We start from the raw sequence: 27,143 nt of genomic DNA, 5'->3' as shown, positions 1-27,143 counted from the left end.
GGTGGCGCAGAACATGCAGAATGCAGTTTCAGCTGTCACGTACATCAACAAATCTCCTGTGCTAGAACTACCTCTACTGTCTGGAAATATTTCTGCAATTATTAGTACAGCACATACTAAAAATGAAACAATAAAGCTCATAGTATATTTGACATTTTAATAATATACTTAACAAAAAATAAAATGAAACAATAAAGCTCATAATGTATTTGACATTTTAATAACTTGCCTAATAAAGATATTGTACTGTACAATGCTGTGAGCTTGATTTACTAAAGCATGAAGGATGGCGAATGTATTATAGTGCTTCTTTGTTTACTTCAATTATCCAATTATTTTCCTGAAAGTGATTGGATATTTGAAATAAACACAAACCTTCTTCACTTTACTTAGTGCTCTTTGTCTTGCCTAACACTTTGTTAATTAGGATTGTATTTACTATTATACATAAACATTAAATGTCATTTTAGTAGCCATAATTCAGAAATCATAAAAGTTAGGAAGCAGCCTGTGCCAACTGGGTGAAGTTTTCTTTTTCACGTAGATGAACCTATAGATAGGCACACCGCTCTGGCATCTATATCAAGTCTTTTTGTAATGACTCTGATAGCAACTATTGACTGGCAGTACACTTCTAGCCAGCTTAATCATGAATGGTGGATTGTGCAGAACATATCTGACATTAGTGTAGGTCTACATATTAGTAGATATAATATCCATACAGCTGTATTTTGTGCCTGTTTCTAGGCAAACCTGAATTGGCATCCAAGGTGTTACCCAAAGAACTCAAAATAACTGCAGCATTCGCCCCTGTAGGGGCAGTTTAATTTTTGTGGGTTCTCACTAGCATATCATAAAGTTAATAAATTAGCATCAATTAGCAAAAGCATGCAATACCAAGCTGCAATCTTTAAAGCTAGCAAAATACAAAGTACTTTCTTGTATTGAAAGAGGAATAGACTGCAATGATCTAGACATAATCATGCCCCTGTACAAAGCATTAGTAAAATCTCATCTGGAATATGCAGTCCAGTTTTGGGCCCCAGTTTATCAAAAAGGACATTGTGGAACTGGATAGTGTACAGAAAAGGGCACTCCATGTATCATAATACAGTTCCACAGTGACTGTATCTTGACTCCTAAGGCTGGCTATCCACTTCTGACCTAATTGGGGTAGCCCCACTCTCCACGGTCTTGAAATATGAGTATCACTGTGTGATGCCATCTCTAGCATTGATTTACCGGACTTGTTTCCCAATGGGGTGGATAGTTCTTGTCTAGGCCTCTAAAAGACTCAAGCCCATGGCTCACTAAGTCCAAGCCCGGGCTAGTTTAGGTCACATAGACCCTGGTCCAGTCAGGCCACACAGGTCCTAATGCTCATGGCTGATCTCCCACTCTGAAGATATTCAAATATTTATTTCTTAAAAAGAGCCCATCTCCATGGGTACCAATACCTGATGGCTAGTTGGACAAACATCTCTCCCCTCTTTATTGTTCTTTTTGTTTACTACAGTGGTGCCCCACCTTTTTACATCTGGGGGGCCGCTATTGACATAAAACCCACAGGCCGCAATGCAAACAAACATTATGTTAAAAACTAGTTTTAATTTAAAATGAAATGAAATTGAAATGTTTCTAGTTACCTTAACATGCCCCAAATAAAAGGAATGACAACAAAAGAATTTCTGCACTTTCACTAATGAAAGATACAAAACTAAAGCTATCATACTGTGCTGGACAGTCATATATTGCATCCCGCTCATTATTCCTGTCTCAAGAATGCATCCTGTCAGGTATAGTTGGTCACTAACCTTCTTTGTACACCACAATCTCTGCTGTGGATACTTCCTGAGAAATGCAAACAATGTGAAAGCAAAGGGGGACATGTTCTTACTACTACATCTTCAGGTCCATACATCTCCCCATTCCAGAGACATTAGGTTTACAGAAGGTAAGTAGCCGGCTATGTGTGACAGGGTAGAACTATATGTTAGGTATAGTTTTCTTAACTTATGATGGCACCACAGCAAAAAAAAATTCAGCCACATGATTCTTCCACTTATTTTTCATTTTATTATACCTACAGCTCCCCTTTTTAGGAGAAATTGGGATTCAAAGAACATAAGCTGTCATTTATACGTGACATGGCACCATAGAATGGTAGGAGTGATAAATTTTAGGGGGAGTGGTTGCCACAAGAATGTCCCACTTATTCTACATTTCCCTTTCTCTACTGGTAAAGAGAAATTGGGGTTTAGAGAAGGTAAGTGGGGTAACCGCACTGCAACTTCACCGTCAGTTTGAATGCAGCCTTGAAGTTTTGTGAACGAGCAAGTATATTTTTATACTTGCACCACATCACAGAGCGAAACAGTACTCCAATGCTCATTGCCATGGAAGTGGCCCCAAGGGGTCTCTAACATTCAAACTCAATTTGGGGACCCCAGTCTTGAAATAGCCCCCCTAATGTTAAAATATCCCTGATTGTTATTAGGATTTTATGCTTGTGATCTAGCAACTTACATTTAGGCAGCTGAAATTTAGTTTAGCAACAGCTCTCATGGTCCCCTGTGTACCCTTAAAATTTCACATTACTATGACAATCGGTGTAGGAGATATGAAGGTTTATACATGGGGATAATGACAGCTGCATGAACACAGATACAGCTCGCATGCTGCTGCTGCATGAAGGGTAGGATTATCTCTTAGTACAAGGTGGGTGGAGAGCAGCCACAGCTGATTGCCAGGTCTTTAGAACATGCCCAGGGATCTCACACTGAGCATGCTCAGAAAGCTCCCTCTCATGGTGGTACAATCGCATAGAGAAACATAGGAGATGAGCGCGTCCAATAACCCACAAGACAACGAGCAGAGCGAGCAGGGAGGGAATGAGGGGAGGGAATGAGGAGAGGGCCGGATCTGACAGCTCCACGATGTGATGTGGCCCACAGGACGTAGGCTGGGCACCCTTGGTCTACTATATACAGAGAAATCTTTTCAGCAACATGAGGGGGAAAACAACAGTCTAAAAACATCTCCAGACATATTTACCCCTCTCTAGCAGACAGACTACTACATATAACAAGGAATGCTAATGTAAGCTACAGGCAATTCCTTAATTACAGGGTCCCTTCATAACAATGAAATCTGAAAGGCTGTCAAAGTCAGAGCAGCGCTGATGGTTTAAATATCTCCATTTTTTATATCTAGGGTTTCTACATGAATGTCTCCTAAAAGGAGTTCAGTATGAGTTGCCTGAAATGTGACAGTGAGAAAATACACAAAAAAATAAGTGTAGTTTAAAGTGCAAGTAAACCCTGAGGTGCCTTAAAAATCTCAAGTGAGGGTTTGTATAGTTTAATGTTCTGGACCAAATAACATTACCTTCTAGGGACCATTAATGAAACCTGTAAACGCAAATAGTCAACAATAATCCGTTACATATACATATGTGTTACTATAGGCCTAAGCTAAATTTCTCTATTATTTTTAGTTTACAAAATATTTAGAAAATTGGGGCTCATATATGTATACAGTGTAAGAGAGTAAACTGGGAATGTGAATATTGCAGTTTGCAAGCTAATATCACTTATGTACACCTTGTATTTTCTTCATTTTTTTATTTGATTTTTATTTGTGTTATTAACAGATGCTGGATTAAAACTTTAAACTTGTCGACACATAGGTGAGAACAGTGTCCATCACAACCATTAAAATACCAACTGTCATTTCTCCAAAGTGGACAGAAAATAAAAGCAACTATTTGACCCAAATGTAAAACTTTTTAATCTACAAATAGGCAAATAAATACATTTTACAATAAATAAGTAAATTATTCCCACTGTGAGCTAAATTGGTGAATTAATAATTTATACATTTACACATATTTTATATTAATTTACAATGTATATATTTTTTTCAATTAAAAAACAGTTTGTGTAGCTTGCTAAAACCTTGTGACTCCTAGTTATTTTATACAAGGCACAAGGTGCTAACCAGCAAACACAAGACATAATACAAGATGTTACCTACTTGTCAATGCAGCCAACCATGTAGTAGACCATTGGGAACCAGCAAATTGCATCAAGGAAGTGCATATCTGGCCTAGGAGGAGAATTTTAAGACTTAAAAAAACAGCACATTATACAATGTAAAAAATCATATACTGGAAATCTTTGTTTAGCAAAGATTTGCGTGGCTATACATGTTTTAACCCTGAAAATAACTTCACAAATGTATTTTGCTGATATTTTCTTTAGGTTCTATAAATACTTTCAAACTTTCCTCATTGCATTAGTGCAGTATTGGTTTTTATACCTCCTAAAAGGGGATTTTGTTATCAAGAAGTGATTTTTACTACATATGAACACACAGATAGCAGGTTAAACCCAGGAAAGTTTGAGGGGATTTAGCTATGACATTCATTTATTTTATTATGTCACATCTAATATGAGCATCACAAGAATCAAGCCTTGCAAGTCTTTCCAAAGGGGATATAATAAGTGGCAAGAACCAACACTATTTCCTAATATCACACACTAGTTATCAGTGCAATAAGCATGAAATCACATCTGCTGTGAAGACTAAGTAATAGAAAATGTACCTTAGGGTCTTTCAGTTTCTTTCAGGGTCTTAGAGTTTTTCAATTTAATGCCACGTGACATCAAGCTCATGGGTTAATTTATACTGCAGAAACACCAAATTGTGGACTCCAGTGTCAGCCCTCACTGAAGATTGTGTTGGTAACACTAGGATGAAGGACCCACTTCGTGTAGGTCACGGATAAGTATTTAGTCATTTTATTTACTTTCCTGTTTCCATAATGCCTGAGTAAGTGTTTAAACCGGACCTAAGTTTAGATGCATTTTAGGTACAATTATCAATTTCTTCTCTGCTGATATTTCTGCTGAAATACATATTTTTCTGTTGATTACATTGTAATTATTTGGCAAGGTAAATACCTATGGATTATTGTAAAACTACTGGAAAAAAAAATGTCAGGCAGTCAATCCCTCATGCAGATTTGAGGACAATATTGAAAATATACCGATGCACAACTATTCCTGTTAAATGACAACAGAAGCTGAAATGGCAGATCCCATGTGCTGCAGTAACCAGACTCTCCATTCTTACAGAATTTAGTCAATGTGTTGCTTAAGTTTCCCCATGCAATTAATACTGCACAGGGAATCTGTGATTAGGCAATGGGCATATGACAGACTAATATCGTTAGCCATCCAGTTATTGTGATGAATGTATGTATTAAGAAATGCGTCATGACACACAACAAGGCATCAACAAATGTCAACGTGCATTATGTTGTGTGCTAACATTTAAAGTTGAATTAAACCGGTGATACCCACCTATCCCTGTTCTGACGCAGGGTGCCGCCATCTTCCTTTTTTTTTCCTGGTGATGATCTTTGGCCATCTTTATTGGCTAGGTCTAGATGATGTAACTCTGGAACATCTGCATAGGAATTAATTAATTCCTCCCATGCATAGGGGAATCTGGGATTTCCCTCCCAACCAACACTTAGTTGTACATGCACAGCTCAGAAAATTTTGAGAGCTGGGAGGTGATCAGGCAGGTAAGAACAGTTAAAGCAGAAAGGACATCACCTGTCTCTTTCTGAAATAACTACCTGCCTAAATCGCCAATGTTTAAATTGGAACTTTAGTTCTTCTTTAGTATAAAGCGCATTGCAATATATATTGCAAAGATAAAAAAAATGCATGTTAATGCACATTATTGGCTCTATTTATGAAACAGGGAATCAAACATACTCTCAATTATTCTCTTGTGGGAATCTTCCAGGTCCATGTGTTTCAATGGCAGAAATGGATTCCCATCAGGGGATGTTTGAGGATTTCCTGTTTTATAAATAAAACCCTTATGCATTTTTTGATGTTTTCCAAACACATCAGGGGAAATGCAGAGAGGGGAATGTATTTGGACATTTAATGCAATTCACCATATGGCAGCATTACTGCTGACTTTCCAAAGACATTTTATATAATGCATAAGTGCAATTTCTGTGGACATGCACTGCTAATTGCTTTTTTTTCTACTTTCTAAAGCTATGTTATGAATGCATTAGCCAGGCTAAAGTGTGTGTCAATAAATTTACAAATAATCGAATGCTCCTGCATTAGTTGCAGTATTATTGTATTATTGACACTGTGTAGGAGGTAATCTATAATCTTTCCCTGTCTATCTACTCTACCTTTCCTTTCCTCTGTCACGTTCTATTTTTAGCTCTCTTTTTTTGACGCACAGTCAGATTCTCACTATATAAAATTAAATATAGCCTTGGAAAAATGTAATATATATATTTCTTTATATCCTGCAAAATTGCTCATGTTATTTATAAACTGTGTTATGTGTAATACTCCTCTGTATTACATCCTTATCATCTCCTGCAAATGACCTGAAAAGTCACATTGGAATCATGGTGGAATGGGTCCGCTCTGGCTGCTGATATGAGAGAAAGAAGAAAGTAAATGGGATTTTTAGAAATCTTGGTTACATAAAATGGGTTTACTTTCAAACCAGGTGTGGGAGGTGCAGGCATTACTTAACCTACCATAACAACTCACAGCATATTTAAGGAGTGAGGGTTGTGGCCCCCTATAGAAATAATTACTTGCAGGGAAGGCAATTGTCATGATCTGCAGAGTGCAGTAAAAACATTAAGAGCAGTAGGTATTCATTGTCCGAAATAGCAGGTAAAAATATTATTTTTCTGTATGAATTACTCTGCTTAAACAAGCAAATAATAAATATAGTAGTAATATTCAGAATATTATAAATAACAACATTATATACTAATTTGTTACACAGCAACTGAATCTCATCATCTTAAAATAGTTCTTGCTAGGCTTTCAAAGACTGTGTTCCATGTTTATTTTTATAGTAACAGCAAAACTCCTGATTATGTCAAAACAGGTTTATTCATTTTACTGCCACAGCATCTTTATCTGGTGTCCACTGTTCTGTGCACATATGCTTCTGTACCTACTGCTGAATCATAATTACCCATCTGAGTTTTAATCTACCCCAGGAGGCCAGCAGTAAAGCAATCCAACGTTAAGCTCCAATAAGTATGAAGCCTGAAAGGCAAGGTCACCATATTGTTCACTGCATAGAAACAAGCTGCACAGAAACTGTTATAGGAGCAATTTTACCAGATCTGTTAGAACTAACCAAGCAGAAATACAGTTTGTAAAGGTACGATGACTTTCTGACTAGGATGATCTTGTGGAAATATCACTGTATTATGTGTACTCTTGTCAAACCATTGTACCTGACATTTCTGTAGGAAATGTAACCACACAGGTCAGCATAGTGTACCAATAAACCTTAAAAGAAAATTAAAACATGTTGTAAGAGGAACAAACAGAACTAGCAAATACAACACATGAAAACTACACATAAGAAAGGAGTTCAACTTTGAAGTATTAGCATTGCAATCGCTAGCTTCTAGATTGTTATGCTTTTAAAGCACCATGAAACATTTAGTGTCATTCTAAAAAAATAATGTAGTTGGTGCCTGAGTAGCTTGTGCATCATTAAAAAAACTGCAAAATAATTTAATGTGTTAAGATGAAAAGTCAAAAAATAATGACTCGCCAAGCAGAAACCATGGGCAATAAAGAATGGTGTTACACTTAATGAGTCAATTTTCTATTGCTGCAAATTATGGCCTACCACAAAATTGGAGCAACATTTCTGTGACTCATTGTCAAAAAGAATATATGTTTTATGAAATCTACAAGTTGTATTTTTATTATCATGCTGCTATTTGGAAATGTTTTATCTAAGTTCATCGAACAAAGATGAAAGTGAAAATTTCAACAAGTTTGGACCCTGAGCAACGAAAACCAAATGTCTGGTAAAATGATAGTGAATTCATTGTAGATTGAAAAGACACCTTGTTAAGGCTAATGATTTTACTGCACAACTGTATGACAGGCATGAAATATTGTAGAGTGCCCTGCTGTCTACTTTATCAAGAGGCTCAATTTTAAGGCTGCATTGATAAGTTAAAAAAGGTAGTCAAGAATAGTTCTCCAGGAATGCTCCCCACGGTGCATCTTAACAATATGCTAACAATGGTTTATTCAGAACTGAAGTGAAATGAACAGATGTTTAAGCCAATTTTTCAGTTAACTCAAACCCGAACAGCAAACCTAACAATTATTTTTACATTTTAAACCCTTGACCATGGACAGAAAACCATGGGTAGTTACCCCCTTACAATGTTGTCTCCCTTCCAAAGGGAACCAACCAACCACCAACCAGAATCTCCATTTAACATGGTGATACCTAAAGCAGAACTAAACTAAAAAAAAAAGCAGTCAGAAGAATCCTGGGATATATGACGTAGGTATCCCAGGAGGCTCTGAACTTCCATTCAGTTCAGTAAAGACTGAAGAGGAAGAACTTTTAAAAAAGAAGGAAATATTATATTTTTACATTATATACAAGGGTTATCTACACTTTTATGTAAGCTAAACATTTTGGTGATAGCTTTACTTTAAGTTAGAAGTGAAGAATAACACTGTAAGAAAAATGGTAGTGAGGAAGAGTGAAACAACTTGAATAACCCAACCAAAGATTGGAAAACCAGCACTTGTCGACACTTTGTTCTTCAATGAGAACATCAGTCAGCAAGTTTGCTGCTGTCTGCAGTACCAGTTTGGGATAAAATGAGATAATGGTCAAAAATTAAATCAAGGCTCTATTGTCTGTAATACATAATGCATACTGTAATGCATGCACTTTGACACATCCCATTTCAGGGTACAGGATACCCTGAAGAATACTTTTTTTTATCTTTCTGATATAAACTTAGCAGTTAAACAAACGTATTGTAAGAGTCTGAAAGATAGTGATGAGTGAATCCAGGTTTGCTTCACTAAAAGTTTGTTTTTCAAAGTTTGGCAAACCCATTTAAGCAGACCTATCACTACAATTTTTACTTTATATAGGAGGGTAGGTAACCCTTTTATAGAAAGTAAAAAATGTGTTTGTTTTCGTTTCTAATAAACTAATTAAAAAATGTATTTAATTGGGAAACAAAAACAAACACATTTTTTACTTTCTAAAAAAGGATTAGCTACTCTCCTATATAAAGTAAAAGAATACACGGCCGCCTTCTGTCTTTACCGCTGTGTTTCCCCAGGTAGCCGGAATGTTAAGGTCATGAGGCTAAAGGGTCAAGGAGGGGGCATTACAAGGATTGGATAGAGGACAGGGACAGGGGTAGGAGTCAAGGGGAGGGAAAGTTATAACGTCAGGGGATAGGAAGGTTCAAGATCTTTTGAATGCTAGGTGGACAGGTATTTGTTGCTAGCACTATGCATAAAAAAATGTTAATGTATATGTATGTTTTAAAATACAAAACCATGTATATAATTTATATTAAAGGTAACAGTCAAATGAGTTGTATAATATATAGGGAAACTAATGAATGTGCTGTAAAGCCAGAGGGAAAAATTAAACTGCAATGTATTGCAGAATTTGTAAATGTAAAATGTTGTGAAGAATAAATAATTAATCAGAAGTTTGGAAAGATAAAAGTACTACTAAAGGATATAAACAGCCAAAACAATTAATTATGGTTAGTGCAGGAAAAGTTAAGATGTCAAGTACTTTATGTTTCATGTCCGCTTTGTATTTGTCCTAAGATTCATCGTCAAGAGAACAAAAAGTGATAGAAAATGTTATCATTGTCACAGGTTCAAGGGATACTTCTCCACTAGTTCAGGTGGAAACTTTTGAACACTTTGTAAAGATTTCCTTTCACTTCAGTTAGTAAAGTAAATTGTACCTTTTAGGGTTTTCCGCTTCCTATTGCATTAATAAATGTTATATATCATTTCAGCCTGTAAATATCTGTCACATGATACACAGATTTTACAGTATTTTTGTAGTATAGTATATTAAATACACTATGGGTCTGATTTACTAAAGCTAGAGGAGATAGACTGTCATGGAAAAACCTGTGTGATCCAGCAAACATTAAAATTGATCGGGCCCAGAATGACCCGAACATAAACACTTATATCAAATGTTTCTCCACCAGGAAATAAGCTGAATTACTATCACTACAGGATCACTTGTATCCACACTCTAAAAAACAGGCTTTACATTTTCCCTTTTATCAGTTATTGTATTGTCCTTGGCAGGTATTTAACTGTTCCTTGGTGTTGAATACCTGTTACCTGCACTGTATACCATACTTCTTCCTGCCAACTTGAACATCTTATATTTATGGACCAGCTGGCAAACAGAACCACAGATTGCTGGTCATGGGGGGCTGCACAATTTTAAGTGGAATTCAGTTGGAAGTGTGCATTACTTGCAGTGGCCAGGACAGTGGTGTTTCAATGCAATGATAATAGAAAATAGGTGCAGATGTTTGCTGCTACCTCATTTCTTTCAGGTAAAAACTCCAATCATCAAATCCAAAGTTGCAATCTTACGGTAAGTCATTTTCTATAAACAAAAAGGAGAGATTACTGATAAGCTTTGGTATGTGAACTTCAAATATATTGAGCCTAATTTATTAAAGATCTCTGGGAATGGAGAAGATATCCTATCATGAGAGATCCTGGGTGATCCAGGGAACCTGGAATAAATCTAATCAAAAATTGAAAACATTTGCTATACAATACCAAATTGAATGTAAAGAAAGAAATTCATTCCAGGTTTCCTAGGTTACCCAAGCATTGTAGCACCTTCTGCAGGTATAACCTGGTCAGGGCCAAGGACATGTACATTACAACCACTAACATCCACAAATATATAGATTATAATACAAATGACTGTTTATGATGATGATATGGTATGATAAGAAGCCAAAAGAAAGCTTCTAATAAAAACACTCTGACTCATGTTTTCTGTTAGGGTGATACTAGGCAAACTGAAATGGGAGAAAAAAATGTTTAACAGATAAATTATTCCCAAACCCATCTTTATGGTGGTTCTGTAAATTCACAATAAAAACCTGAAATAATATACATGTTTTAGCATGGTAATATCCACAGACACCATGTGTGTCATTTTCTGTGCCTGACACCATGTTTAAGGTAATTCCTTGCAAAGCTATTACACAAATGGCTGCATTTCAGAAAAAAGCCATTAAAATACCTAGGAAAGAATCCTTTCAAATAGAATGAATACATTTCCTACAGACACATTTAAAAAGGAAAATGCGTAGGGTGTTTATTAGATGTACTGATTATAATATTTTGCAGTTTCTCCATTTACACAACAGAACTCTTTAAAAAGCACAGCTTGAAATTAAATTTTTAATATTTACACGGAAATGGTCAATTACAAGAACTACTAATGCATTTTTCACTTGCAAAATTCATTTTAGAATACATTTATATTTATGAATATGTATGATTTTAAATACAGTAATAATTTAGATGTTAACTTTTAAAAGTTATTTAACCTCTTTTTCTACATAAAGAAGCATGCAAATAAACAGTGTACTGGATATACCAAAGTTTGCAGCAAAACCAATTGGTGTAATCAGGTCAGTGACCATTGCTAAAATAAGCAAAACTAATGCTGTGATGAATGTGAATAAAGAGTCATCACACTACAAATTTTAGTACCCTTTTGATTTATTTCTGCAATGACTCTGAAAAGGAAATGCTACATTATGCCAGAACATTCTACATCAAATTTTAGTAAAAAAAAATTCTACAGCCTCCAGAGCCTTTTCTAGTATAATGGTGAATAATGCTCAATTATATTGGGCAACAGTGGGTAAAATCACCCCTGAAGGTTAGAAAAGTTTAACTATGATAATATAAAAGAATATACTATACCAATCAAATGCAGACATTTTTATTTACTTTTCATGGTAGGAATTTTTAGGCTTTTCAAAGGTTTTAAACAGAGTGCTCTTTGGTAAAGTAATATATAGAGCATGAAGAGAGCTGCAGAGCATGTGTTCCCGCTGCTGTGATAAATAAAGAAGAGTTTTTTGGTGTTGTTATAGTTTTCATTCTTTAAAGTAGGTTGACTATACTTGTACAATCCTGCTGGACCAGCACCCAAATACAACAGAGACACATTCAAGTATTATGCCACCTGAAGTGGAACCTTTTGCAATACACATTTTGAAGTTAGACAACTTGTCACTATCATTTTGTGTGCCAACATAGGAAAAAGAAGGAGCACTGGGGTTGTGGTGTTTTTCTAAGTGTGCACCACTATTGGAGAACTTTTGTTAACTTTCTATTCTAAAGACATAACATGGATTGAGTGCAAGTATTCCATAATTGAGGACAAAACTGTCACTGTTTTAGGTTGTCACTGAAATTGGTGCAAAGTGATCCATTTACTTCTATTATCCCTAGCATACATTAATAGCATTTTATACATTTCTATTTGGTTTTTCCAATGGTTTTAAGCACATATTTTGTTCTTCCCAACAGGGACATAGGCAGACACTTGACAAAAGTTTCTATTTCAAACTCTCTGTATTTGAAATATTATTGCTAACAAACATTTTGGATTAGGAAGGATATAAACCAGATTGTTAAATAAAGGTGAATTACTAAAGCTAGTAATCTGATAGTACTACTGTAATACTACTGCTACTGTAATCTACAGTAATCTGATAGATCAATGCTACTGTGTATTTCCGGAGCGCAATCCTTCCCTTGACAAACTGCCCTGCTTAAATGTCCTGTCAAACTTCCTTTAGTGCATTGTATTCAGCTAGTGTGTTATAAATGCTCCTGCTAAAATATGTACATATTGTAATTGTAGGCAACAGGCAAAAAAATCTCCCATTTGCAACCATGGGAACTTTGTTTTTCTGTAGACTGCATTTCTGTAATTGGCTAACCATCTCTCCTAAAAACCTGCAAAGTGCATAGCAGCCTGTTTCATGGAACATGTCTGTACATTTACTGCACATTTGAAGTATGGACTTCCAAAAACATACTTACACATCGAGAAAATAAGCCTTTATAACTTTATTATTTATTTTAAATTATTATTATAACTTTACACACCAGTGGGCCGAGGCAAATTATAATGTGTGCACTTCTTCCCCCCACCTAAGCAAACAATGTTTGATTCATTTGGCATCTACTCAACAGGTGACCGGACCAGAAACATGCTCCTTAACCTTACTCCTTACTCTGTACCAACCCTATATGTGTCACACGTCTTTGTGATTAGCAGAAAGGATGCTAATTATAAACTGCTCTCTGAAATGGGTACAAAGGAATCATCTGCTGCACGCATTAGAGAAGCCAGCGGTTGCTGAGAGGCAAGTCATTCATCACAGACATGGCTACATGATCAAAGCAGGTTAGGATATAAATAGCTTGTGCTAACAAAGGAGAAAACCATTTTTTATTTATTTATTTTTACAAATGTGATACATCCTAAACTATTTGATCTTTTCAGCAAGCATGTTAAAGGATTTCATTTCTAAAATTGCTTGGAGGAGCACCTTGTTTAGTTTTATAAACAGTTTATTTTTTTGCAAAAACTTCTTTTGCAAAAAAAATTATTGTAAGTAGCCAACCGAACAGAACTGAGTAGCTTGAACAGAAGAATAAAACATATTTCAAAGCAAAATAGAAAAAAACATTCTTTACATGCACATTTCTCTACATTGTATCCAGCTAAACAAGCTGCAAGTGCAGAAATAAACTGTTGATGTACCAGAAAAAAGTATACCCCTACCTTCCTTTTTGTCATGACAACAGTCCTAGGCATGTGTTGTCAGCCCTGCCTACTTCATTTCTGATTACAAAGAACAGAGATCGCTCCTCATCTGTGCCCCTCTACTTCATGTCCATAACCCCCATTTGTGCATAGTGCACAGAACATCAGCTCACAAGATTTCTGGCAAAATGATTAGGTACATAGATTTACAAAATAAACTGTATATTTAACAGACCCTAATAGGGCAAATATGAGATGTAGATTCTGAGAGCATACATGCATTTTAACTATTCAAGTTGAAAAGGTATTCCTAAACTGCTAAGCAATTTGCTGTAGGATTGAGTTTACACAGAAGAAATTAAAATACTTGGTAAGTATTTGCTTACAATAATGGGTTGTTAAGGAATAAATTTACTCAGCTTGGATTAGTTGTTTTGGTGCTGCTTCATTTCAGGTCATTCAATTACTATGCCTCAACACAATTAACCAGCATCCTGAGTGCAATGACATAACTTTATATAGCTTAGAGGTGGGCATAGAAGAAAAGAAATGTCTTTATTTGGCATTATGTCACACGTACCTCCTCTTTGCTAATGCGCCAAGGACTTTCTCCTGCACATGCTAGCAGTTCCGATCCTGGGCGCGGCTGCTCTTCCAAGTTTTATCAGTATCACTTCTTCCACTGGCCAATCACGAAATAGCCTAATCACCCTGAGCTATTTGGCTGGCTCAGACACAGCACTCAGCGTTCGTGCAACATGTCTCCAATTGTGCCAAGCCCCCTAGTTCTGATGAACATTTCCCATGTTAACCCCTTGTTACCCAGCCTGTTGTTTCCCTGTCTGTTCCCTTATGCTGTTCTAGTGTTTCCATGTGTCAGTGGTGACCCTCATGTCACCAATGTCTATTTCCTGGATTTATGGTTGTTGACTTCTGGTTTTGTTCCTGACCTCTCTTGCTGCCTGCCTCAACCCCAGCCTTCTTTGACTATTCTCCTTCCTAGTGATATTGGTACCACACTTTGTTCTGCCTACCCTGGTGTGCCCAAGGATTGCAACCTGCCAATAGTCTGCAGTAAAACATCCTCACCACTAAAGGCTGTGGAGAAGACCGGGCTGCTGCTTAGATTCAGAACCTTAGCCTTTCTCAGGGCTCACACCACTATTGTGTAGGCCATAGTTCCCCCAATAGGCTCCATCCCTTCAAGCGTGACACATTATGGATAAGAGAATAACCTTACCTAACCTAAGCTAAAACATACAATCACTCACAAAAAAGGTGTCAAATCTTCTCAGCAGTTATAGTATCCACCAATTTGAAAAAAGTCTGATGACTTTATCATTGTTTTGTTTTGTTTTTTTTTAATTCAATTACTCCTAACACTATTAAAACATATATAAAACCACTCTTCTTACATCATTAAAAATATAAGAACCTATTTGTTGCAATATATAGAAAATGAGTCAATATTATCCTCATATTATTTATTATTCTTTTCTAAATTGTTCAATTGTATGCAGTTTTCCAGTAACAAAAGTTTAGAGAGAACAGTAAGACCCATTTACCCTAACCCTTTTCATCCGAGTGCTGTAGAAATAACTTTTATCTTTTACTGATTAAACTTTAACTCTGGATTTAGTTAAATATATGGAACAGTGATGATTACAATATCCTTTCTTTAAATAGCAGTATTTTACATAACAAGAAGTTCCCTTTTTGTGACACTTACGGATTATCCAGCAGCAGTATGATGGGGTTAAGCTCCTTCTTTGGTCGGTAATAAGCTCTGAGTGGAACAATGAAATTATACAGTCCATTTCCAGCAGTTTCAGCTGCTACAATGATGACTTTATTCTTAAAACCATAGGCTTTTGCATCTTCATAACAGTTATGTTGACAACCCTAAAGGAAAATTGGTAAGAAAAGATGGGATAAAGGCTAGGATACATAATAACTATAATTATTGACATGGATAAGCATATAAAAGACTGCTACCGTATCTAATCGAAGACAGCAAAATGACACTTTTTCTTGTAATAAATGACAAAAGGTAGGTGAACTTCCTATATATGGTGAATTGGGGGGGTACCCTTTAGAATACCTAAAAAGAGAAAGAAAACAGATACTTTTAACACTTTTTCTATTTTTAATGTTGTCATTTGATTACATTTCAAAACTGCAAGACAGTTATTAAAACCCGAAGGAGATTATTGAAATCTTTTCTCAGTGTTGGTTAACTGTATAATTTAGGTTCATGTACTTCGGATCGTAAAAACTGTATCATAAATAAAGAATAACTTTGAAACACAAACCGTAAAACTATTAATAACACAAATACACAACTAGAAAACGCACAAAGCTCCATGTGGAATTATCCACCTACCTCTACATATTTTGTTACATAAAAATCATAAAGGTTTTTGAGAAACTTCATACAATATATAGGTTAATTTTCTATATGAAATAGTTTCTCAGTTTTCAGTTTGCATTATACCTTTGATTATAATCAGTACACGTTCAGTAGTGGTGGTGACTTACCTTAACACTTTGGGAGACTCTGTGTTTGTTACTAGGTGTGAGGAGACACTACAACTAAACTTTGTGTTTGACTTTTGGTTAAAATTCACCAGAACTTTGGTCATCTGGCCCAAAGCAAATAAAGCTAAACATTAACAATGTCAGGTTTTCCAATTTGGCACCAAGGACAAGGTCTGGTATATTGTACTTTGTGCCTGTCATTGCACATCAACTAAATTCACTGAGCAGTACACTATACCTGTCATTGAATAATTCTTCTACTTAATTCTACCAAAATTCTACTTGAAACTGATCAAATTTTACAGAATAAATTCTCTGTATATAGTCATACATTATTGTAGAATATGCCTTTGTGGTTCTTATTCCTAATTTCGCCATAATTCTACTTTTAAAAAGTGCACTTAATACCACATAAAATGCCCCACCCTGTGGGTATAAAGATTTACCCCCTTCTTTTATTGCACAGTGCACTGCACACATGTGGGTGTCTGATGACTGTTGTGGATTTCCTGCATTAGGGTAAAGTAAGGTATCTCAAGAATTGGATATTCTTTACCTTTTTAGTTAACTATATTTACCTAAGTGTATGAGATATTACATATCATTACAATTTATACTTCACATTAATTTTTTACTCCTATCATAAAGCTATTTTTATTATATCTAACCCTACTTATTACACGTCCTCACAACAAGTCACAAACATTGCCTTCGGTGTGTCACACTTGTATTTACCTTTTAGCTTATATTCATGCCCTGAAATAAAAAAATGGACCTGGAACAATCATGAAGCTAGTGGTGTATAAAATTTATGAGCTTCCATCCTGCATACTTGTTCCTGATCAGTAATGTAGTAAAGCAAATGTGACAAGCTGAATTTCCCAGCTAAGAATCAGGGAACAGCATCACAAGAGATTATAAAATTGTAGAATTAGATGATCTAATACCCAGGTTCACAACCTGTGCCCCTTTGCAACCTACTATTCTGCCTCTAACATCTTCAGTTATTAGTAACAGAATAATCAAAGGATAGATAATGCTAAACATATGGTTTGGTTTAATAATTTCACATGTTTTACTGATATCCTTTTCATTTTATTCTTTATTTAAACTATATTATATTTGGATCATTTTGAAGGATTATCAAAAAACTACTGTAGCTTTTTTTGCTGTCTGATCATCTCCTGTAACATGCTTGCTGTCTGACTTTTCTTTATCATTACATGTCAACAATGTTTGTGCACATTAGACTAAGAATTGGCCTGTCAATGCATGTACAATGCAAAATTGTGTTTCATCTCTGAATATTACATGTGGCCCTTTGGTGATGTAAGAGGCAACACCTAGGCCTCCATATCTAGTAGGCTACTGCCAAATGAACATCTATAAAAACCCAAGGAAAGATTTGAAGTACCCCTTTAACCGAGCTGCATTGAAGTGACATATGTCAATGCATTTTATGTGCATTTTTGCACTGCAATGTCACTTTAATCTGAATGGCCTACCAACGGACCAGTCTCAATGCACCAAATTCAGGGGAATAAACTACCTTGTGTTGATATAAACTGCATTGATAAAAACAACTATACATCTGCATTAGGAAGCCAATTCAAATGAACACACTACAAAGATGTGAATGGATGCTTAAGTTCGGCAGAGTTAACTATCATACATTCCATTTAGCCAGCAAGTTTTATCTTTTATTGTCATAAAAATATTTTTTCTAGCTTCCTGCAGAAAACAAAGAAAATAGTTTTAGGAATCCAACACGATGATCTGGTGCATAATAAACTGGAAAATATTACCATAAGCTTATCAAAAGCCAACCATGAAAACCACAACATGTCAAAGTAACAATGACTTAAAAAAAAATGTAAGACCTTCCGATCAATTTTTTGTGCATTGCTGAAAAACTGAACCAGACTATTAAAAAAAAATTGTTCTAAAACAGCTTAAATACCCTTTTAATAAAAGGTACAAATACATGTGGTTTTTACTTCCTAAAATGATATGTTCCTGCAAAGTCTGGACAGGAATATATATTAGACATCAGCACTTAACAGGCATTACTGCACTGCAGCCTCATAGTTTGGAGAAATTTTGTTAAACTTAAAATTGTAAGGCAAGGAGTATAATGGCTCTAATACAATGTAATAGCACAGGCACAGAAGTTTTGCAGGCCCCCGCTGCTATCATTTCAATGACTGTGTCCTACATTTGTTCCCAATCTACGATCAGTATTTGCAAACGTTTATTTCGAGGTACAGTAACTGTATAGACATCATTTGAACAACTGCAGAGGTAATCACATTTCCAATGGCACAACACAAAAAATTACTACTTTTCTTGAAAACAGGCAACATAACACCGCCAGCATAAATAACCTGGACTGTGGCAAACAGATACAGAGCAGGGGTTGCATTCAGTCCTCAGGATTATTATATTTCTATTTTAGGATATATACAAAATTAACTATACCAATAAGAAATGTAGAGTCCTTAAACCACTTTAGACTTTAAACAGTTCCTCCCATCTGTGTTCGGACACTTACCCACAAAAAGCCCTTGCTTTGGGTCTTGTGCCAAGAACTCTAAGTTCTCACATTCATCCTTCACTAAGTGCCCTTCCTTGTCTACCTATACTCTGTACTGTGAGCCTCGTCTTTTCTGGTTTCCCTTTTTGCCCATTCCTTCATCTGCTACCCCAGAGCTACTTGTTTTTCTTTCTTTCTTTTTATTCCCCTCTTTATTATTTATTTGAACAAACCTTTTTGATTCACCTGCTAGATAAAGTAGGGAGACATTGATACTCCCCCTTCGTTAAATCAATAATAAGTAATTTAAGTGGGATTTGTTGTTTTTTGTTTTTAAACTAATATTAGAGAAGCTGTTTTCTACAGGACTCATACAGGAATAAAGGAGTGGAAATATTTTCCTAGAGCGCTATAACCTGAGAAATATTTGGTGAAGTTTCTCCTTACACATATAGTAAAGATTACAGTATTATTTCCAAAAAAGCAAAGGTTTCTGTTTGTGTATGGAGATTTGCAATATATTTGCATCGTTATGTAATAAATACAGTGAAAAGCATAATCGTCATGTTTTTTTCATTAAAAGTTGTTGGAGGAAAATGGTTGTTATATAATTTTCCCTTTTAAAAATGTAGACAGTTGAGAGCTATACTATGGCACTTGTGGGCCCAAATTATTGCCCTGGTGGGCCTCAAGATTAAATTTTTCTAGCCTTAAGTGTTTCAGTCTGACCCTGTCTGCACTTATAGGCACTGCACAAAACCACTTCTCTTGTCTCACATTGTATGTTCAGCTTCTGGTATTTGCTATTCTAGTGCAGTGGTGCACAAGCTTTTTTTAATCTGGGGGCGGCTGTTGATATAACCACAATGCAAACAAACATTAAAGATTAAAGTTTAAAACTAGAATAGTGTTAATTTAAAATTAAATTATTTTGGAATGTTTCCAGTTACTGTAACATACATGCACCACATAAAGGAAATGACAAATCAAGAATTTCTGCATTGATCATTTGATGCTCATTTTGTTAATGCAAGATACAAAACTAAATCTATCATACAGTGCTGGCCTGTCATATATTGCTCCCTGCTCACCATTTCTGTACCAAAGGGCAGAAGCTACACCATACAATGCATCCTGTCAGTTTTAGGGGGGCCACTATCCTTCTTTGTACCCCAAAATCACTCCATGTGGTAGTGAGCCTTACTGAGCATCTCCTCCTAGGCAGGGTTCCATGACATTAGGGTAACTGCACTGCAACCTCACCGCCAGTCTGAACGCAGTCTTATGAAGTTTTGTGAATGAGCAACTAAATATTTAGGACAGTGATTGCCAAGCTTTTCAGACCCACGGACCACTAAATTTACTAGCTCCGGACCATGCATGTGCGGGGAGACAGGTGTCACTCAAAGGGGCAGAAACTTCCCCCATAGTGATGTCATGATGCAAGAACCCGCCCACTCTCCCATCGCAGGTCCAAGCCTACAATAGGAGAGTGGGCGGGTTGTGTCTCTGGACACTTCCCTGAGCCTAGAATCTGTACGGGGGATATGGTCTGCGGCTCTGGTCGGTGCACCCCCCTGCCCTCAGCAGGGTCTTTCTCCTGACCAAAAGTTTCTTGCGGACTGGACCACCTGTTGGCAACCGCTGATTTAGGGCACCAGAGCACTGCGTAAATTGACAGTACCTTTATGCTTTTTGCCATGGAAGTGGCCCCTGAGGGTCAATTTGGGGACCAAGGTCCTGAAATCGGCCATATGTTGGGCACCCCTGTTCCAGTGGATTTATACCTGTTCATATATACCGCTCTTGTTCAGTATGTCCTTTATCAGTGGGCCTATTCCTCATGTTTGAAACCAGAGAAAGGTTTGAATTTTACTGTTAGATTTAACTTATTAAACATTTAAATAGCTTTTTGTAGTTCTACAAAAATAATATCATTTTTTTGAGGACAACAATGACTTTATTTTGCTAACAAACATTTATAAAATGTTTTTTGTGTTTACTATTCTTGTACATGGAACGTAAAAAAATCAGCATTTTTATAAATTATTTTTTCCTATTTTATTATATACATGTACAATGACAGTAAAAAATAGCCAGCACATGAGTTTGTATCATTCATAAATAAATGTATTTAGGTATCTGTTATTGTAAATAGAGTGCATTTAGGAGTATTTATGGTGATTTTGCAGTGCAGAACCTTTGCATAAATGCCAAGGGCCTGAAAATGTAAATATATTGTGGTTGCTTTTTCTAGGCCAAGTAATAAATACAAAATGTGAATAACATACATATGTTTGCTATCATTGTAATAAAAATAAACAGAATATGTTTGAGAAGCACCAAAAATAAGTCTATAGAAGTGTAACTGTATTTACTTGATAACACTCTTTTTAAATTTAAAGGGGATTACCATGGACATGGTTCTGAAGTATAGAGCGACAATTAAGCAAAAAAAAAATGATCAAACATAAAAAAAATTGCCCATTCCCCTAGACAATAATAACCCATCCAAAAAATCAATTCTATGGCCACCATGTAGAGAGGCACCCATTAGGAACAAGCACTACTTGTTGCCACTGCTGTTTCCCATGACTTTCAGTCCCAAATAAGGCATACCAAATAAAATCGCTTTCTTCTAGAAACAATATTCAATTTGTAATAAACATATAGGAAACAGAAAAAAAAGGAAGATAAGTTAAAAGTAGCCAAAGAGAGGAAAGGGAGAGGGGAAAGAACACAGAGAAAACAGTTGATTGCAAAGGCTCACCAGTTTCCAACATACTGTGCTATCCAGAATATATTATAATAATAAATAATATATTATATATATTTTATAATATAATATAATATAATATATAAGGTCTCCAAACAAGTGAAGAAAGCTAAAATCTCTAGACCTGTGTTTGATAAACAGTCCCTTGAAAGCTTTACAAGCACGGCATTCTGTATCAGTGATTCACTGTGCCTCTAGTTACAGGACTTGGGTTAGGTTTCATGGGCAGGGCCTTGAAACATGAACCAACAGCCTCCACAAGTAGGCACCAGACAAGTCCTTGCTGAAGAGTCTGTAGTGTCACCTGGAGGCTGCCGGTCCATGTTTCATGGCCCTGTCCCAGTGAGGTCTGACCCAGAAGAGAAATAGCTTGATCAAATGGAACCCACCATCTTCTCACACCTGGAGTCCATCACTGCTTAGTCCAGTAGAAGCAAAGAATACTTGATTACTGAGGTAGTGTTGCTCATCATTTTATTTACAGTACATTTGCTTGCAGAAAATATATACCACTCAAAAAAGTAGAAGAACACCCAAATAACACTGTATAGCACAAAGTCAAATAATTATCAATCTATACAGTTAGGAAATGTAAATCACTGTGAATTGATTTCACCTGCCCTGATGCAAATGAAAGCAAGAAAAAACAATGGTTTTACCACAGACAACTTCCAACTCATTTCTGTTTCTTCCTGATAGATTTTTCTTTAGTCTTGCATTTTTCTAGTCACAACTGGTACTGTACAGCATGTGTGTGTAGCATAGGGTAGTATCTGCAGCCCATTTAAAGTTGCACAGGTAGTTCAGAACTTCAAGGATGGCACACACAAAAAGGCTTGCTGTGTCTTTCAGCACATTCTCAGGAATGTGGAAGAGATACCAGGAGAATGTGCCTAGACAGGGCATAGAAGGACAACAACCCAGAAGCAGGTACGGGTATCTGTGTGAAGAACAGGAAGAGCACTGCCAGAACTCTACAAGATGCATGCATGAATGTTGTCTGCTGTCAGAAAGTGGACTAATGTTCTCTACTGGTACCTACAACCCAGCACTGTGAAACTTGATTGTCACCTGCCAATTTTGCCATGCCAAAGTGAATGTTATGCTGCCTGTAATATCATCCTGCATGAGTCAGAGTTGGTTCTGGGGTGCATATTCTTGAAGGGCCACACAGACCTCCAGGTGCTAGCTAATGCTACACTGACTGCTTTTAAATACCCGAATTACATTTTCAGACCCATTGTCAGACCTTTTGCTGGTAAAGTGGGGCCTAAATTTTCTCTAGCACAGGACAGTGTTTAGCCTCATTCGTCAGTGCATATAGGCAGATCCTAGATAACAAATGCATGGATTACATTCCCTCATGCCTGAATCCAAAAAAGACCCTCTGGGAAATGTATTGGTGCATCTGACTATGCCAAGTAGTACCACAGAAGTGCCCTGCTCTAGGTCTGAGAGGAGATCCTCCAGGGCACCATCAACTGTTTAACTAGCAGCATGCCCAGACTTTGCCATAAGTGCATATGAGCACATGGTTACCAAAAACACTGTTAAGCCACATTAGGATTTTTTCGAATTAAATTAATACAAGTTTAATCACCTTGGGATTTCAGTGTTTTACATTAATTTTCAATGTGACTCCAGCTCTCAGTTTTCTAAAATGTTGGGTTTTAATTAATAACACAATTTATTTCAATAAGGATTCTTTGAAAATTTCTGTTATTGAGATCTGATACGATTTCAGAGCCCCCTTTATTTTTGTCACAGTGTCTGAGACATTTACAGGGCACAAAGTGAAAGCAACACCCTGTTTTTCTACAGAGCTTCTAGAGGTGAGGATGTTGCACAGCAGGCTGTGCAAGCTGAGAGTTCATTTGCAGTCACAGCTGATTGAAATCCTCCAGGGCTGGAAGGGAATCCTCCTGTTTGTGATCCCCGGGCACTAGAGGTCAGTTAACCTCCAGTGCCCCGGGATCACAGTGGATTCTCAGGGCTGCAATCATTCTTGCATCCTTGTGAATCCTCCTGTTTGCAAACTCCAGGCACTAGAGATTAATTACCTCTAGTGCCCAGGGATCACAGTGGAACTGCAGATGAACTCTCAATGGTGTTTCTCTATTGAGAGTTCATCTGCAGTTTAGTTCCCACAGTCACTGGGCTAATAAGTACAGCCCGGTGATCGTGGGAACTGAACTGCAGATGAACTTTCAAAGCAGAAACTCCATTGAGAGTTCATCTGCAGTTCCACTGCGATCCTGGGGCACTAGAGGTTAATTAACCTTTAGTGCCCGGAGATCGCAAACAGGAGTATTCCCTTGCAGCCCTGGTGACCTGATAAGTACAGCCCAGTGACCGTGGGAACTGAACTGCAGATGAACTCTCAATGAAGAAACTCAATTGAGAGTTCATCTGCAGTCACAGCTGATTGATAGCACTCCCATGCCTACTATCAGCTGTGACTGCAAGTTCCCACACTCCTTGGGCTGTACTTATCAATGATAAGTACAGCCCGGTGACCATGGGAACTGAACTCAGGTGAACTCTCAATGGAGAAACTCCATGGAGAGTTTATGTGCAGTTCCACTGCGATCCCGGGGCACTAGAGGTTAATTAACCTCTAGTACACGGGGATCGCAAACAGCAGTATTACCTTGCAGCCCTGGGAATCCTCCAGGGGTGCAAGGGAATTCTCCTGTTAGCGATCCCTGGGAAGACAGCTCTAAATTGCAAATTATTCTAGTCTATTGAAGTCACCAAATGGAACTGTTTAAGACTTTACCACAATATTTGTGCATGTAGAGGAATAGAGAAGAATAATATAGGGTCTATGACCTATCATAAGCTTATCTCATTGCTTACACACATACCTCATACTTTAACAATATATATATATGAGCATAGCTAAATGAGATTAAGGGTGGTTAAACAGTGTTATAACTTTTTCCAGCCCGAAAATTATGAACATGATTAAATGGATAATTATTTAAAATTTGTCATTGTATCTACTATTGCCAATGTCCAATATGCTACCTACATGTACATGAAAGGAATACACCGTCATTTTCCAAAAGTCTGCTTATTAGGTGTTGTGTATAATACATAATACTGCACTTATGAATATCTATCTGATAAGTACTTATAATTCAGGTAGAAAAAGTATAATTATCATCTATAATCTTGGTAAATTCCAGCTAAAATACAGGTGCAAAAAAACACTACTGTTAAGAGTGTATAGCTAGTGAGACTAGGAAGAAATCTTTTATAAATAAAGACATCAAAAGAAACATCCAAACTAGGTCACAATGTGAGGAAGAAACATTAAAAATAAAAAAGCAACATACAATAACACCTAGGAGCAAACTGATGTATGCTGTTAAATAGTGCACGTTACTAAATGTATTTATTAGTGTTTTTTTTTTCTAGTAGTGGTTTTTGTTGTATGTTGTCATCTGATTAGCTGTTACTATTAGTAAATGTATGTTTTGTGAACTGAAAATATACAATACCTTTAGCACACCTATATATATTTATAATATATATATATATATATATATATATATATATATATATAAATAGAAAGAGAGAGGGAGAGAGAGAGAAAGCTTTATTGAAACTTAGCTAAACTTAACTTTAATACTTCAGATTTTGGTGTGGGAATACGAAGCGCGTCATCTCAAGCTACATTCCCTGCTGTGTGATCATGCATTTTTAGATTAGCTAATTCTCACAGGCAAGGTCTGGCTTTAATTTTATGCCAACACATGGAGAAAGAAGGAATGGAATTATTACAAAGAGTTTTGAAAAGAAATATTGAATAAAAAACTTTTATTTATCCATTGCAAATATTATTTTTCTTTCAATAATTCAAAAACTCAAATTTCCTAGCTAAGGAAAGCAGACAAATATTTCATCAGAAATTTTAAAAAATTATATTAGTAAAGGAAAGACTGCTACTGAAATAGTACTCCTGACTTACATATCTGGGGTCCAGTTTTAAAATGGGCACTAATTTTGTTAAATGCATGTCTCATGTTTTTCATCTATTTTTTATCCAATGTGTGGGTTTTCTTTCAAAAACTGAAAACATACTGTTTTATTTCTCCACACTTGGATGAAACAGTTATGGATGTTAACAGGGAAAAGGTTCTAACTTGCTTCTACCACTGATTCCCAAAGTTTTGCTGGTTTCATAAATCCCAAACTTTTGGTCCAACACTTTGCAGGTTCACTGCCAGAAATGAGAAGAAACCTATAAAGCAGTGCAAAACCTTTGCAACCGGTAAGCTCATTGCAGAAGCCAATAATTTGAAAAACTTAATAAAATGAATTCTCCTACCACTCAATAAAAAAGGGAGGGTTGGTCACAGAAGCTATGTCCATTATTAGGGTGTTTTAAACCGTTTTAGAGCATATATTTGCTCACAGTATGTACCTTATCACCACTAATTCCTTCCCTCTATTACTTTCATACTTGCACAGTTGTGCAGTCTTCTCTAATGTATTGAAATTGTTTATTATAATTTTTTTTCTACACTGTACACTTCTTAAAGTGTGAATTAGAAGCTGTATGTATCATATATGAATATCACCACAGCTTTCTGTTTTCAGGGATCTATGTAAAGCACCATAACAGCCTATTTCTATATACTAAGCATTAGCTGCTTGCTTATGTAATAAAATAGAAATGTAATACCTAATAATTAAATTATTTTTAGCAGAGGGAAGGAAGGGTTTATAAAGGCAAAATATAACCTTAATAACCTTCAACTTTAAAGCAAGCCCTCATTCAGCTCTGTATCTATAAGTATTGTGGAGAAAAATGCTATTCATTTACTGAATTTGAAGGCTATTTTCTTTTAAGAGAAGATCGTGGCAGCTTGCCAGACCTCTAATGCAAACAACCAATGGAATCTGCATTTATTAGTGGTAGAAGCTTAAGTAACTGAATAAACCTGTTCTCATTTTCTGGCCGATAGACTACTATAATCATCATGCCTGACCCCCAGCCTACCACATTGAGCTATATGCTGCTATACTTACCATTCCATTTATTTTTTGTGAGTATTGCTCTACTTTAGTGCAGTTCATTTCTCTGAAATCATAAGAACAATAGGAATGTGGAGCATCTAATTAGCTCCACACACAAATGCAGGGAAATTTGTTGGATGTGAAGCTAATGGCGACATCATTTTTTTTATTGAAATTTTTTTCTAAAGGAAAGCACTACCTTAAAAATCAGCAGGAGGGTCCAGGTTTGTTTTAATGCTCTTGTAGTGCTTGTTAAGAATATGTATATGTTGTAAATGTAATTGTACATATAAATGTCTATAGTCTAGGCACAAGAGCAATTTAACCTTTCTGGATGTTACAGTATGGAGCAGCAATATAAAGAAGCCTACAAACAGAACATGTAGTAAACTTGCCTTGGGCTCAAATATCAATGGAAGTAATTTAATTAAAAAAAAAGATGAGAAACAAATAAAATAGGTAATCAATGCCTAAAATAAACATTACCATTGCCATGCCTACAGAATAGTTTTTTAGTCTTAATGTGACTAATACCTTTCTTTTGAGTTCTAACTA

At 36.2% G+C, this 27,143-nt stretch overlaps 1 protein-coding gene across 1 annotated transcript in view; it reads right to left on the bottom strand.

Annotated features, from left to right (window-relative positions):
- Positions 1-27,143, bottom strand: part of KCNT2 (potassium sodium-activated channel subfamily T member 2) — a 206,311-nt gene that overhangs the window by 94,318 nt on the left and 84,850 nt on the right. The window contains exons 13-15 of the mRNA XM_072420086.1: positions 15,709-15,814; positions 15,443-15,615; positions 4,036-4,107 (exon numbers count right to left, since the gene is read on the bottom strand). Coding sequence (XP_072276187.1) covers positions 4,036-4,107; positions 15,443-15,615; positions 15,709-15,814 — 351 coding nt within the window. The remainder of the gene's footprint in view (positions 1-4,035; positions 4,108-15,442; positions 15,616-15,708; positions 15,815-27,143) is intronic.

This window comes from Pyxicephalus adspersus, chromosome 8, assembly GCF_032062135.1.
Source record: "Pyxicephalus adspersus chromosome 8, UCB_Pads_2.0, whole genome shotgun sequence".
NCBI classification, from domain to species: domain Eukaryota; kingdom Metazoa; phylum Chordata; class Amphibia; order Anura; family Pyxicephalidae; genus Pyxicephalus; species Pyxicephalus adspersus.
This window is presented reverse-complemented; position numbering and strand designations above follow the sequence as displayed.